Source organism: Sinohyriopsis cumingii, chromosome 16 (genome assembly GCF_028554795.1).
Source record: "Sinohyriopsis cumingii isolate HCF-2022 chromosome 16, ASM2855479v2, whole genome shotgun sequence".
Classification (NCBI taxonomy): Eukaryota; Metazoa; Mollusca; class Bivalvia; order Unionida; family Unionidae; genus Sinohyriopsis; species Sinohyriopsis cumingii.
In genome coordinates, this window is record NC_142976.1 from 41,100,389 (window position 1) to 41,115,754 (window position 15,366).

The window sequence follows — 15,366 nt, forward strand, 5'->3', positions numbered from 1 at the left end:
AGCTACGCTCCTGATCATCGCTAATATACTGTTCAGTTGTTTACCTGCCCTGTTGAAACTTGCGACTTTACCGAAGTCATTCATTTATCAGTTTGTCCAATTTGTCCAAAGCAAAGTTTAGCTATTTTGAAAATGTTCCGCATTTTTGGGACATTAAAAAAAAAAGTATAACGGAGTGAATTACGATAGTGACAGATTAACAACATTCTATTGCACACAATTGTTTCCTTAAAAGAAAAAAAAAATTAAGAAAGACACAGCTCAGTGAGTAGTAAGTTGATTTCATTTTAGAAGTGGTTCAAAAATCAACGTTGAGTTTTGATAACAGAACATTTTACCCTAAGGTCATAATTTCCCCTGAATGGGTCGTTATTTAACAGGACATTAAAAAAGGGTCAGTTTTTAACGTGAAATTTTGATCACGTTGAAAAATTACCGACCGGGTCAGAATTCAACGAGGGTCAAAATGTGATACTACATCTGGGTCGTTATATAACAGGACATTTAAAAAAGGGTCAGATTTTAACGTGAAATTTTGATCACGGTCGTTGAAAAATGACCCGGCGGGTCAGAATTCAACGAGGGTCACAATTTAACACTACACCGGCCCACCAAACTTGAACGACCTTTTATCGATATATACCTGCATGAAATCGATAGGAATATGATTTATTTTCTCAGAAATTACGAACATGTCAACAATAAACCATTTCTAGTGTTGCTGTAGGAAAACAAATCGAACATATAAATGAAAGTCACGTATATTTTTTTTATATAGAAAAATGAAAAAACATAAACTTCTCAAAATATTTATTGTGAAAACAACAACCGAAAATCTATAAATGTTGCAGCAATTTGAAGAAAACCAGATTCACTACGCGGAGAGCACATGTCAATGTGGTAGTCACGTGATACCAACAAAAACATCGCTGACATGTACTCAGTTCTTCTATAAAACGGTTTTCTCCGCCCTGCTGCGATACCGACAAGTTTCTGTCAGTTGTTGAGAATTAAGAGTGCATTATATTTATTTACAAACATTAAGTGACCTATATAATATGTCAGAGTTCTATGTACAACAACTTTGGAAAATTGTTTATTGTTGATATCACGTGACTATATGACCTCTGATGTCAATGACATGTAGGTTGCGAGAGTTGTATAGTCATGTGACTCGGAATGCAAACGGCCAGATCCAGGTCAAATTTCAGCAACGACGTACTTTGGTCTCTTCTGTCAGCGGATTAAAGACATGACGAATGCTATGCTCACGATTTTTTTGAGAAAATAAATCATATTCCTATCGATTTCATGCAGGTATATGATGGCTACATGTTTTTAATTAAAAGTAAGATAAACAAAAAATAACAACAGTAATTTCTGGAACGGTTTGTAAAATACAACATTAAAAATCCGTTAAAATGTGGTTAAGACTTGTTATATAAATGACATATACTCTAAAAGTCCAAGATTTTCTCAGGGACGCTACATCAACATAAAGTATCTTCACTGATTTCACATTAAAAAAAAAACCACACACCTGTCTCACAGAATGGAGGTCGACACACTAAACGAGAATACGTTCTACTGTTGTTGTGCACTGGCCGAGTATGCTTTGGTCGAGGTTTACCACTAAGGAGATTTCAAGAGTTAGCTACATGTACGACACACGCCATTGGCGCAGTACCGCCACATCTCTGCGATTTGTTCTATACAAGGGATGTCACTCTCCAGTATAAAAAGTGGATAAATAGACGGAGTAGAATAAAATATGTACACATAAATGTATCTTCATATATGTACAGTATGTAAATGTAATCCTTGCCTTTATCTCAATTTCTCCTCTTTCCTCGAACTCATATCCTTCAAATCGCTCCAGAATGGATTTGGTTGACGAGGACATGTGTATTCGCAGAGCTGCAGTTTGAAAAAATGAATTACAATTTAAAACCTCCATTAGACTCAGCACACTTTAGGAGATATGTCAAAAAACATGTCAAAATGGGTCATATAACAATGATGAACCCTATATATACTTTGTGACATGCTTGTGTAAAATGGAAATGTTTCTTGTAATATCAATAACAAAGGAATGGAAAAAGGTATAGTAAAACGGTTGATACTTAGAAAGCACTTTGAAAAATATTAATAATAATAATAGTTATCATCATCATTGCTTCAGTGTGTTTGTAAAAAAAATATAACGAAACTGAAATTGTTATGAAGTTCGAAGTTTAGCATAGTGATTGATTTCTATTTTTTCGAAAGGCAAAGTACTTACGCATTGAGTTTGATTCCATTCTAGATGCTGTATTGACAGTGTAGCCAAAAAGACAGTACCTTGGCATTTTCACACCAACTACACCGGCACAAACAGGACCTAAATTAATGTCGGCAGTATATGAAAAAGGCAAATTACTTACGCATTGAGTTTGATTCCATTCTAGATGATGTATTGACAGTGTCGCCAAAAAGACAGTACCTTGGCATTTTCACACCAACTACACCGGCACAAACAGGACCTAAATTAATGTTGGCAGTATATGAAAAAGGCAAAGTACTTACGCATTGAGTTTGATTCCATTCTAGATGCTGTATTGACAGTGTAGCCAAAAAGACAGAACCTTGGCATTTTCACACCAACTACACCGGCACAAACAGGACCTAAATTAATGTTGGCAGTATATGAAAAAGGCAAAGTACTTACGCATTGAGTTTGATTCCATTCTAGATGTTGTATTGACAGTGTCGCCAAAAAGACAGTACCTTGGCATTTTCACACCAACTACACCGGCACAAACAGGACCTAAATTAATGTTGGCAGTATATGAAAAAGGCAAAGTACTTACGCATTGAGTTTGATTCCATTCTAGATGCTGTATTGACAGTGTCGCCATAAAGACAGTACCTTGGCATTTTCACACCAACTACACCGGCACAAACAGGACCTAAATTAATGTTGGCAGTATATGAAAAAGGCAAAGTACTTACGCATTGAGTTTGATTCCATTCTAGATGCTGTATTGACAGTGTAGCCAAAAAGACAGTACCTTGGCATTTTCACACCAACTACACCGGCACAAACAGGACCTAAATTAATGTTGGCAGTATATGAAAAAGGCAAAGTACTTACGCATTGAGTTTGATTCCATTCTAGATGCTGTATTGACAGTGTCGCCAAAAAGACAGTACCTTGGCATTTTCACACCAACTACACCGGCACAAACAGGACCTAAATTAATGTTGGCAGTATATGAAAAAGGTTGGTGTCGGGAAATCGAAATAAAAATACATATTTTAATGAAGATGAAATACACAGCGGCATTTGTTTATTTCTTTATTAAAAATAATGTACATAACATATGTATTGACAATAAGCATGTCTTTCTTGTTGACTCCATGTTACATGTGCAAGAATGTATATCACATGTACAGTTTAAATACACATATGCAGTAGGCATGTCTTTCCTGTTGACTCCAAGCTACATGTGCAAGAATGCATATCACGTGTACAGTGTAAATACACATATGCAATAGGCATGTCTTTCCTGTTGAAAATTTACATATACACGAATGTCTTTCCTGATAACTGCCAAGCTACTTACACACGAATGTCTTTCCTGATAACTGCCAAGCTACTTATACACGAATGTCTTTCCTGATAACTGCCAAGCTACTTCTACACGAATGTCTTTCCTGATAACTGCCAAGCTACTTCTACACGAATGTCTTTCCTGATAACTGCCAAGCTACTTACACACGAATGTCTTTCCTGATAACTGCCAAGCTACTTCTACACGAATGTCTTTCCTGATGACTGCCAAGCTACTTCTACACGAATGTCTTTCCTGATAACTGCCAAGCTACTTACACACGAATGTCTTTCCTGATAACTGCCAAGCTACTTACACACGAATGTCTTTCCGGATAACTGCCAAGCTACTTATACACGAATGTCTTTCCGGATAACTGCAAGTTAGATGTACACGAATCCATATCACGTGTACAGTATGAATATAAATTGGCAACAAGTTGCATATACGCGAATGTGTGTGTGTGTGTGTGGGTGTGTGTGTGTGGATGTGGGTGTGGATGTCTGTGTGTGTTTGTGATTCTTAATGTAGCCTTAGCAATTTTTCAGTCATATCGTGTCGACAACAGTGTGACAGTTTATAGTGATGTCTAACACTGATGCATCATGCTGCAGACATGTAGCATCATGTCCCACCCAATCACATTGTCCTGACACCAGGCCGACCAGTCCTAACACTAACTTCTTAATGCTGCGTGCCTAGCGAACAGCTGTTAGTACCATTTTTATAAGTCTTTGGTAAGACTCGGCCGGGGTTCGAACCCGCGACCTCGCGCAACCGAGGTGGACGCTCTAACTACTAGGCCACTGTACACGAATGCATATCACGTGTATAGTTTAAATATACATATGCAATAGGCCTGTCTTTCCTGTTGACAAGTTACAAATGCACTAATGCGTGTACAGTATGAATTTGTACAATAAATTCCGATAAAACAATTAGAACGATACGTTCTTCAAATCACTAACGGATCGTGGAAGAAAACATAACAATTACTTTTCATTTCCAAAATTCATACCGGACATTTACGAAGTGGTTCTATACCACGTGATTATTTACATTAAATTATTCACTCCAGTTGTCATATTCGTAGTCTTATCTTATTCCGCGAGAACAGTAACCACCTAGATATATAAAAGATGTGTTATTATTATTATTATTATTATTATTATCATTATTATTATACCACCTGAATGGATGCCGATTCGTATCCTCAGCTTCTCCTCAGGCCTGTGTGCAATCCTGAAGTTAGATGCAACACTACGAATTTGCAGAGACATGTTAGCTATTTCTCTGCCATGTTGATCTTCATTTCGTATTGGCAGTCCAGACACTACCATGTATGCATCCCCGATCGTCTCCACCTGAAGATATTACAATCAGTTAGTCCGCTCTCCCTCCAACATTCTCCGAGTACAATCGGTTTAATCCTCGTTACTCCGATACTGCCCTTGTCGAAATGGTGCGAACAATCGATATAATTCGGTCGTAATATCTAAGCTTAGGCAGGCAATTGACACCGGTAACCAAATACTCAGACAAAATATACTGAAAATGGTTACGGACTATCGACGTGTGAGTACTCGATAAGTGGTTGCCTGCCTGCACTTTGATATTTTGATTCAGTAGGACATGAATTGTTCGCATCATTTTGACTCAAAGGTTACACGTATTTTTTTTTTTCGTGGGGTGGGGTGGGGAGGAATAGTTAAATTTAGGGTTGAGATTTATGGCAATGTTTGTCCATGAGAAATATAGACTATACATGGTTGAAAAAAAACGAACCAAAAAGTGAATTTCACAAGTAAAGAAACATTCCTTCTAATAATAACGGTAAACGTTTACTCATCTATCTCGTAGACAAAACGACGGTTAGGTTAGAAATCATAAATTGATGAGTGAAATGACTACGATTTGTGCATTTTGTTTTATTCTTTATGCATTTGGCCTTTAAAATCGGTAAGGGGGTACAAACAAACGTGATGGTAAACAAATAATATACCCCTACTATACCTGGAATGTTCTCTAGTACCTAGGGAATACAATTAATCGTAAATAGTGAGAAATAAAAATAAAAATTAACAGCGAAATCTAATTTTAATAATTGTGTACCAGGCACTTTGCAGATAAAACTATTTCTTTTACCTTATATACATCGAAGTTACTGATCGTGGTATCAAATGCTGTATAGAGTTGGTTTAGAAATTCCACCACCTATGGAAAAGAAAATACTAGTACTAGAAGGCAATGATTTAAAATCAGTGACTCCAGCAAAATATATAAACTGAAATCCATGAAAAATATTCAAATAGTCAAATAGCTGAAGTATCTTTTGCGTAAAGGAATATTCCTAGATTCATATTAAGTGAAGACAGTACGAATAATATATATATTATATATTATATAAGCCTCATTTCCGTTTTAATGACAAATGTATACATCGCGTGGTATATCGTTGACACAGCATACGTATTATGTATATATAATTTTTAAATCGCACTCTACGGAGATTCGAACCCAGGTCCGCGGGTAAACGGCCCCCATCGCCTTGCCTGCACACACAAGCCCATATTCCCTCACAACTAAGAACACATCGCCAAAAAATGATGTTACTCAGTCGGTGTTATATGCATTCGTGTGTAGCAGGCACACTCGCATGACGATCTAGTAATTAATTTTCATGTATCTACACAGTCATTCCGGATTCCTATGAAAGAAATCAAGGTGCATATAATTAATTATAGAGAATTATAAATATACACCAGACACAACGGAAAGTGCTATCCCTGGATTATATAGAAGAATACTTGATAACAGTAGGCAGAATTAATGTTTTAATACAAATAGTACTATCATACAAGTTAGAGAATTTTAATTCGTACTCTACGGAGATTCGAGTATCTGCTTCACGAGTGGGGGGCCCCGAATGGCCAAGTGGTCTAAAGCGCTCTCCGTTACGGATCACTGCCATCTCACCTCTGTCTGCGCCGGTTCGAGTCTCAGATTCAGCCAATGTGGGTATGTGAGAAAGCTTGCCAGTAGCTTCTCGTGGGTCGGTGGTTCTTTCCGGGGTTTTCCCGGGTTCTTCCCCCATCATTAATACTGACTGCCATGTATAGCCTATCGTGTGCTGAAAAATGGCGTTAAACCCTACAACATCAACAACAACAACATCAACACACGAGTGGATATAACAACAACTGAGTAACATATTTTTGTTTTCATTTTGTTTTGTAAATGTTTTGAAGAGTATGATAAGGCAGTCTACTGACATTTTGTTATAATTTTAAACATAAAAATTTACATTCATTGGCGAATTACCGTTCCCTGCAGTGTAGGGCGTGGGGAGGGACATCCAAGAAGGGGGCCCAAAAGTATTTGCCAGGCAGGGTGGTGGCGGTAGTGGACCAAATTGGATGTTATACCACTATTTGCTTCACATTTTCATTAGAAATACGATCTAACTCCTTTTGAAAGACAAGATGTTATTCTTCTTTTCTGGAATGGCTCTTAAGGGTTATAAAGGATGTGTGTGTGTGTGTGTGTGTGTGTGTGTGTGTGTGTGTAAACTGAGTGACTAATATTTCACAAAAATACCGAATCGCATGAGAATTCAAAAGCTGTCTTTCTTTATATTTCTCCACCGATGTATCCTTTTTTACCGAGTGTTTTTGAGGCTTAATACTTTTTTCCAGCATATAATACATGGCGGCCGGTTAATTTGGTGGAGGAAGAACCCAGAAAACCCCCAGGAAAAACCAGTTACCCATGGGAAGCTACTGGCAGGCTATCTCACATACCCACGCTGGTCAAGCCCGAGATTCGAACCCACACGTACAGAGGTGACCAGTCAGTGATCTGTAAAGACGATCATCTAAGACCAGTCGGACACCAGGACCGCTTTTATCGAGTGCAATAAACGGGAATTGGATATAAGAGTTATTGCCAACTTTTCACACTTTGCTGAAACGACCACCTCACAATAGATAGCACAGTTGCAAATAACGCCGGGCAGTGACGTCAACTCTCAGAGCAAGGATGAATTCTTGTCCAATATTGGCATTATTCCAAGTTAATCAATGCACAAAAATACCTGTATGAAGGCAAAAGGAATTACGCTTTGATCAGAGTATTTAGTTCCAAACAGTGTCTTACAGTCGCTGAAACTTGTATGTCCTCCATTTCAAATGCTATGTATGATGAATGAACAGTAAACGAACGCAGAACAAGTGCAAAACGAGCAACAAGCGCTATGCCTCAACAATGAAGACAGAATATTAAACGATACATGATAAATAATTTTTAAAAACTGAACCTATACGCTAAATGGTCAGCCATAAGGATAAATCATAAATGATGAACGATCAACCATAGACGATAAATACAACTAATGACAACACCAGTAAAATTTGATCATTTCTTTCGTATCAAAATATTTTTTATTAGTTTGTTATAACTTTTTTTCTGTCTTTGAAAGTGTGACTAAACTTAATGCCGATTGATAGACAAAATAACATGTATTATAGAATATAAAAATGATCTGCAATTGCACGTGCATTATGCCGGACACGTGCAGGTTGTTGTTGTTGTTGTAAGGTTTCTCAGCACACGATAGGCTATACATTGCGGCCATTATTAATGGTGGAGGAAGAACCCGGGAAATCCCCGGAAAGAACCACCGGCCTATGAGAAGCTACTGGTAAGGAGCATAATGTAAACTCCGAGCGCTTTTAGTGTACTCTCCGACTGATGTTGATGTGGCTTTGTAGTTTTAAAGATTGTCGCGAATGACTCTCGATCGGGAAGACCGCTCTCTGCGTTTGGTGAACTGTAAATGGCGGATGTGAAGGGAGCAGTTGATGAAGATGCTTGATACACAGTGGAAGATAGTTCTATTATTACTGTCCCGTTTGATCTGTCAGCTGCTTTTTATATATTAAAGAATCGTTTGAAGTTCAGAAAGGTTTGTGCAAGATGGGTCCCGATTTGTCGACGGCTGACCAAAGACAGCTCGGCAAATAGAGCAAATATCTTACAATAATTGCAAACGATGATCAGACTTTCCTGTGTCATATTTTTTTAATTATTTTACACAGGAGAGATAAATTGCAAACGATGTTCAGACTTTCCTGTGACCTATTTTTTAAAGTTATTTTACACAGGAGAGATATGTTGGGTAAATAGTTTACCCATGTCCAGGATCATTGCAGCATGAGTAAGACCACCAGAATTGATGACGTATATGTGGATTACGTGAGCACCCTCAAGGCTGGGGTAATGTGTACGCATATTTATAATGCGACAGTCATAAATGTGCAAAGAAAAATACCGCCCGTCATAAATAGAAATTAGTATAGTAATTCTATTCAGTTTATATGTGTTAATTATCCGAGGTGTTTGTTATAGATTATTTTGTTAGTTAAGTACAAGGACCTCTTTAAGGTATACTATTATTTAAATTGCTTTGAAGGTGGATATTATTTGATTTTAAAGTCTTTCCTTACTATCTTCATTATGGAGTTAATATAATTTATTCATTCATTATAAATCTTCCTGTCATTAATATTATTTGTATATAGATATTGCTTATCTTCTAGCATACCGTATTTATTTAAAATTTTATTATTTAACTCCTGTCTTTCTATATATATTTTAGGACATCTGAGTATTAAGTGATTCTTTGAATCCACATGATTGCCGCATAATCTACAATGCGGTATAACACTTATAATGTGCTTCTTAAAGACATCCTCGCCTGTCAGCCACTTATCGTGCAGGTATATAAAGAGCCTACTTTGTATGGAGACCGATCCTATACCTTCCCAGTTTTTCCATATGACCGACCAGTTTAGATTTGGATAGCTAAATTCTATCTCTTGCTTCTCCTGGGCGGCCATATCATTTAATATAGCATAAGTGTTTTTCCCTCTGTCCCATATTCTTAAATTATCCCTGTATTTATATATTAGTTCACTGATTCTCCTACAATATCCAGGAGGTTCTAATAGTTTAGTTAATTTATTATTCTTGCAGATTGACAATGTTAAAACGACACAGATAACCTTAGATGTAATTTACATTTACATGATGTAAATGTAAAATGCTTCCCATGGTAATTTGAGAGAGTTATTCAGCTGTTGAAATCTATTTAAAATATTGCATTTTTCTTTTTAACTTAAGTTAGGTAAGGCTAGCCTTTCTTTCTCTTTCGATCTGCATATATATTTTGTCTTTACATAGTGAAAGTTGTTGTTCCAAATAAAGCTCAGTATTTTCCTTTCTACGTTACTAATCATGGCTTCGGTACTTCGAGGTTTAAGCCCTTGGCGGTCCGCCGAACAATTGTAGCTACCCCAAATTTACTTTCTGTTGGGTGGTTACTGGTGAAGACTAAAGCGTCAAGACCTGCTTCTCGTTTCCTTACCACATGCTCTGGCATTCCGTGTGTTTTTTGTATTAAAATTATGTGATACTGTTTAAAGTGTACTATAATATTTATCGACATTGTTTGTAATACCATTAATGTTCAAAGTCAAGATTTGCAGGTTGAATTCGTCCATCTTTGCTATGTATTGGTATTAAAGTTTGTTTAAGTGTTTACAATATAAAGTAATTAGACATTGTGTAAATTTGCAAGCATTTGAAAAGTTAATAATCGGTTATTTCTAGTGGGCAGTTCTCTTTTCTCTATATTCATCTAAACTGATGATCCTTCTTTTGTCATCCCTTGTCAAGGAGACAGTACGTCCAATGTGTTCCTTTTCCTTAGATTCCCGGTGAGACTCTCTTGTTTCCTTCTTTTCCGGTGACTTGTGGCTCCTTATAAATTATATTATGTCCGATTCAGAAGGAGTTCTGGGGGTAAATGCCGTTCTTTTTCTTTTAAATGGTATTATCGGAGTAGACGTGTCTATTTTCTGGCCCTGGTTTTCCTCTTTCCCCTTCTCTTGTAGATGAATTGGGGATTGTTCTTCTAAACTGATTGTTCCAGCTAGTTTTCGTCTTTTCCTTTTTCAGGACTAGCTTGTATGCTATCACAGGCTATAACATCTGGGGTTTTAATGGCCTCTCCAAATTGCGGCTCTTCTATAACGAGGAAGGGAGCTGTGTTTTTCTCCATCAGCCTCACATGTTTTGACACTTTTTCTTTTTTGTTTTGAAGCTTCCTCGATCTCGCTTTTGCTTTCCTGTTCTCAGCAGGGCTTGTTTGGTCTGCTGACTCCCATTTATCCGACTTTTTGCGTTTGAGTTTCTGTACTGTCTAGCTGTGAAGATGTAAATGTCTCCTCAACTTTGTCTTCTGTCGGTTCCGGCACTGTTCGTAGCGTCTTTTCCATCTCAGTATTCACTGTTGTGCCTGTTACAGCTTTGTTTACTGCTGCGGCATATGTCTTCGGGGACGTGTTTGTAGAAATGTTTGGTTGTACCTGGTAGTTACATTCCCTAGGTAGGTGGCTGATCGCTCCACATTTGTAACATTGGCAGTGCTTCTGGCATCTCTTGTACCATGACTTTAGCATGAATCCCATTGATCGTGAGTTCACTATTTGGGATATCTAGGGCAGTCCAGAGAAGTGCGCCTCTACAACTTCCTCTCCCAGAGTGTTGTTTAGGGTTAAAGGGGCATAGATCTTTATTGCTTTGCCTTTAAACTCTATCGTCTGATCATTTCCATACAGAAGCGTTTCTCCCTTCGCAAAAAGGAAGTAGAGGCCTCTGTCTCCATTTTACAGTCATCTGATGTCACCTGTCTTGGTTTAATCACCACAAGGTACTGGAGGTCTTTAGCTGGGCGTGGTCTCTCAGCATCCGTAAAAGTGGTAAGGTCAAGTTAGTCGTAGTAGAGCTTTGAAAACTGCCCACAATGAGTTGTTATAAGTATTAGGTATAAAATACCTTCAGATAGATATTTACCAAAACTTTTCAAAACACAAAAGAAACTGAAAGTTTACTCAGTATAAACAATGGAACATTTACACAATGTAAATATGAAAGCAGATATTATATCTTTTATAGGTCCTTGTGAATACAATTCACTAGTAATAAACCAGAAGAATCAAAAACGGAGACAAACTTTTCCTCTCTCATGAAATTTCGGACTCTCCGGAGCCAAACGTCTCCTCTCTCGTGAAATTTCGGACTCCTCGGAGCTAAACGTCTCCTTTCTCATGAAATTTCGGACTCCTCGGTGCGAAACGTCTCCTGTCTTAGGAAATTTCGGACTAAAGAATTTCTACCAAGGTCGTCACTTTAAATTCACATTATTTTCAACGTGTACGCCCTAATTTACTCTGACCAATCGTACGCAGCGATTCCTAAATTTTCCCAAGATAATCATTTCTTTCGTCAGATATTGGACAGCCTAGAATCTCTGAACTACGTTGCAATCAACTTCCCTTTGAAAATGACTATTTGGCATGGGTTCCTATCAAGCGGTTATGGTTGATAGCTCAAATGTTTACTTTCTCATGACAGGGCTGCGATGCCCCGGTGAGTCGTAGACGTTGGCCCTTCAAGTTTAACACTGACATGGAGGTGAGGAAGAAGAAATGTCGAAGTGACTCTTCACAAAGACGTTTCTGGCTTAAATGTGATCAAATTTTAAAGCTCACTGCATTCAACTTTAAGGTTCCATACTATTCAAAATTCGACACTTTACAAAGGTAAAACACGTAATTCTGATAATACTTATGTATTAACTATGTCTGAATTTTGTGGTGGTGAGGGATAACATGCAAATCGTGCTGTCTAAAAGACATTAGGGGTGTACATATAGAGCTAAACTTGCTCCATTGTGGTCACGAGGGATAACGTGCAAATCATGCTGCATAAAATACATTAGGGATGTACCTATAAAGTTTAACATCAGAGAACAACTTTAAATCAGTTCAGGATATTAATATACCTCCATACGTGACAATCTAAAACTGATTACCTTTATGAATTAAAAGAATACATAAATTGCGTCCTTTCAGTCCCCCCACCCCGACACATGTGACATAGATACATACGTGAACAAATAGTGAATTTAATGGGGGCGGGGGGGTTGGGTTGGTGAAATGTATACAAGACTCGAGTACACGAGGCTATAAAAGTCGGAGCAATAAGAACGTCTTATAACGTTTTCTGTTTTAATTTGTTTTCTAGCCCACGTCACTTGTTTGCTCTGTATCCTGTTTGTTCGACGAATAATCAAATGGTTTTATAATTTTGTATACATCGTCACTAGAGTAAAGCGCATGCTTTTGTCACTATCGTTGTCATGGTGAAAAATAGGGGTAATTTTTCTGACTCCGACAGCCACGGCACCAAAAACGATATTAAAACCTTACGCTAAACATTTGCACCAACGTTTTGTCATGGTGGTTACATCAGTACATATATTCAGGTGAGATCGCATTCCCCTGAAGACGTAATTGTCGCAGCTTTTTGTGTGACTTCATCTGCACGATCCATTTTTTCACCATTTTCTTCACTCTAAAAATTCTTAATGTGTCTTTTGCGACATCTAAACATGCCAGGTGTTTTGTTATCTTTATCTCTTGCAAAATAAATTAAATCGCCTCAATGAACTTAAACAAGATAAGTTTTATCTCATTTAAATAAATAAATAAATTGTAACCCTGTCAGCCTTCTATGCGTTCTCTTCCACACTCCCCAGTCCACCCAAAATACAGAAGACAATAACTGCAAAGAATTAGAAATTTAAAAACCCGTCTGTTAGTTTTAATAGCGATAGCAGTAATAACTACATGTCACGTTCTCTCGTAAATTCTCTATTCTATGCATTTAAAGACGATCGAGATAATAAAACGCTTGACATTAATATAAAAAAAATGCGCGGAAGAAGATTACTCGAAGAGACCGGAGTTCAAACTTGAACCATGAAGAAAGTCATGAAAAGTTAGCTCTGAGATTTTTAAAAGTACAACAATAAACGATGAGGTTATAGCTCAAAAGGAAACGCCAAAGAAATATAAATGGTAAATACTGAGATGGTAGGCAAAACGAATGAGATTTTATCTTCAAAAACAAACGCAACAGAAATGCAGACCAAATGCATTTTTGGAACATACACATGTTTTAGGCTCTTTACCGGCGAGCGTAAGATTTGAATGCAAAAATTTATAAAACATTATAGAGATGAAGTATTTAGAGTTAATATATGCATACTCATTCCTCTCTCTCTCTCTCTCTCTCTCTCTCTTAATATGACATCCTCTGTAATACACTAGGTAACTAGGTAAGATACCTGTATTGGTGTGCTGGTTGCTGAGAGATTGGTAAACTCCACTATGTCACTGAAGTAGATGGTAACAGAAGAATAAGACTCTGGAGCCACGGAATTACCCAGCTCCAGCTGCTTGGCCACCGACCTGCAGTAAAAGGTGATACTAATAGAATTAATCAGATATTGTTACGTTTTAGGATCTTTAAAACATGTAACAAGAAAAGAGTGAAGACAACAAGCCTTGTAAAATTTAACAAATAATTTATTTCCCTAGAAAAACAAGGTAAAAATGAATAATCCAAGAATCCTAGTAATAAAAAGTCCTAATGTAACTGAGTTCGAATCCCGATGAAATCCAAAATGGAAGGCGATGACATATGCTGGGGTCAGGGTCGTACTGATGTGTCAACAGTTCTTTGTTGAATCACATAAAATAATATTCCAGTGTTTGAATTCTTTGTAAATTTTTATTATTGTCCTTGTCCAAGAATTAATTTAGAGCACAAGTATTTCCAGGGAAAAATAATCTCTTGAAATCCAAATAATTTGAAGAAAACAAAATAATTATCACAAAAAAAACAACAACTGGTCACAACATAAAACACTTTGACTTCTCAAGTGTTAAGATAAGTAATGACTATTCTTTCTCAATACATCAATAATAAATCTAGCTGCGGCGCAAAACAGATGCCCGGATGTGGGTCAGTCCACTGGAAAAACCAGAGTTTGAAACAATTGATACGTGTTATTTGTCACGTACTCCAAGTATAGCCTCGATTAAAACCAATGATTTTATTCTGAGAAAGAATTTAGCAAATTTTTTTTAAAAGTTGTTTACTTCAGCTCTTACTTATTCTGAATCAAGGTCAGGAACTAGGTCAGCATTAGATACAAAGTTTCTATTATTGGTGTTTACGAAAAATAGTCGGGTCAAACTGAACTGAATTTCTGGAAAAAGAATTTCTGGAGAATGCCAACTCCAGTAAATAAAATTACAATAGCAGGTAATGGAATATAAGAAAATTAAAACTAACAAACAAACAATTAAATTAAATTAAATATAAATTAAATCAAATATACATAACAATATCAATATATGGGATAGGCGGTGTTAGCAGGACCAAAACTCTGCCTTCCGAGGTTCATGGTCATGTCCATGAATTCCAACTTACAGTTTTCTAAAATCAGATCTACAGGTTTCACTTTCAGTTTCTATCTCACTTTTTTTTAGCATAAAGCAATGGTAATAAACTAGATAGCTGATGTCTTTTGTATGGTTGTGTCTTTTTTGTTGTTGTTTTAGGGCTTAACGCCATTTTTCAGCACACGATAGGCTATACATGGCGGCCAGTATTAATGGTGGAGGAAGAACCCGGGAAAACCCCGGAAAGAACCACCGACCCACGAGAAGCTACTGGCAAGCTTTCTCACATACCCACATAGGCTGAATCCGAGACTCGAACCCACGCAGACAGAGGTGAGATGGCAGTGATCTGTAACGGAGAGCGCTTTAGACCACTCGGCCACTCGGGGCCCCTGATA

At 37.3% G+C, this 15,366-nt stretch overlaps 1 protein-coding gene across 1 annotated transcript in view; it reads right to left on the reverse strand.

Annotated features, from left to right (window-relative positions):
• Nucleotides 1-1,560: 1,560 nt before the first annotated feature.
• The window catches only part of LOC149780288 (atrial natriuretic peptide receptor 1-like), a 124,214-nt gene continuing 110,408 nt past the window's right edge, over nt 1,561-15,366 (reverse strand). Inside the window, exons 20-24 of the mRNA XM_089936190.1 lie at nt 13,846-13,969; nt 5,739-5,807; nt 4,783-4,957; nt 3,134-3,232; nt 1,561-1,917 (exon numbers count right to left, since the gene is read on the reverse strand). Coding sequence (XP_089792316.1) covers nt 1,724-1,917; nt 3,134-3,232; nt 4,783-4,957; nt 5,739-5,807; nt 13,846-13,969 — 661 coding nt within the window. The 3' untranslated portion in view covers nt 1,561-1,723. The remainder of the gene's footprint in view (nt 1,918-3,133; nt 3,233-4,782; nt 4,958-5,738; nt 5,808-13,845; nt 13,970-15,366) is intronic.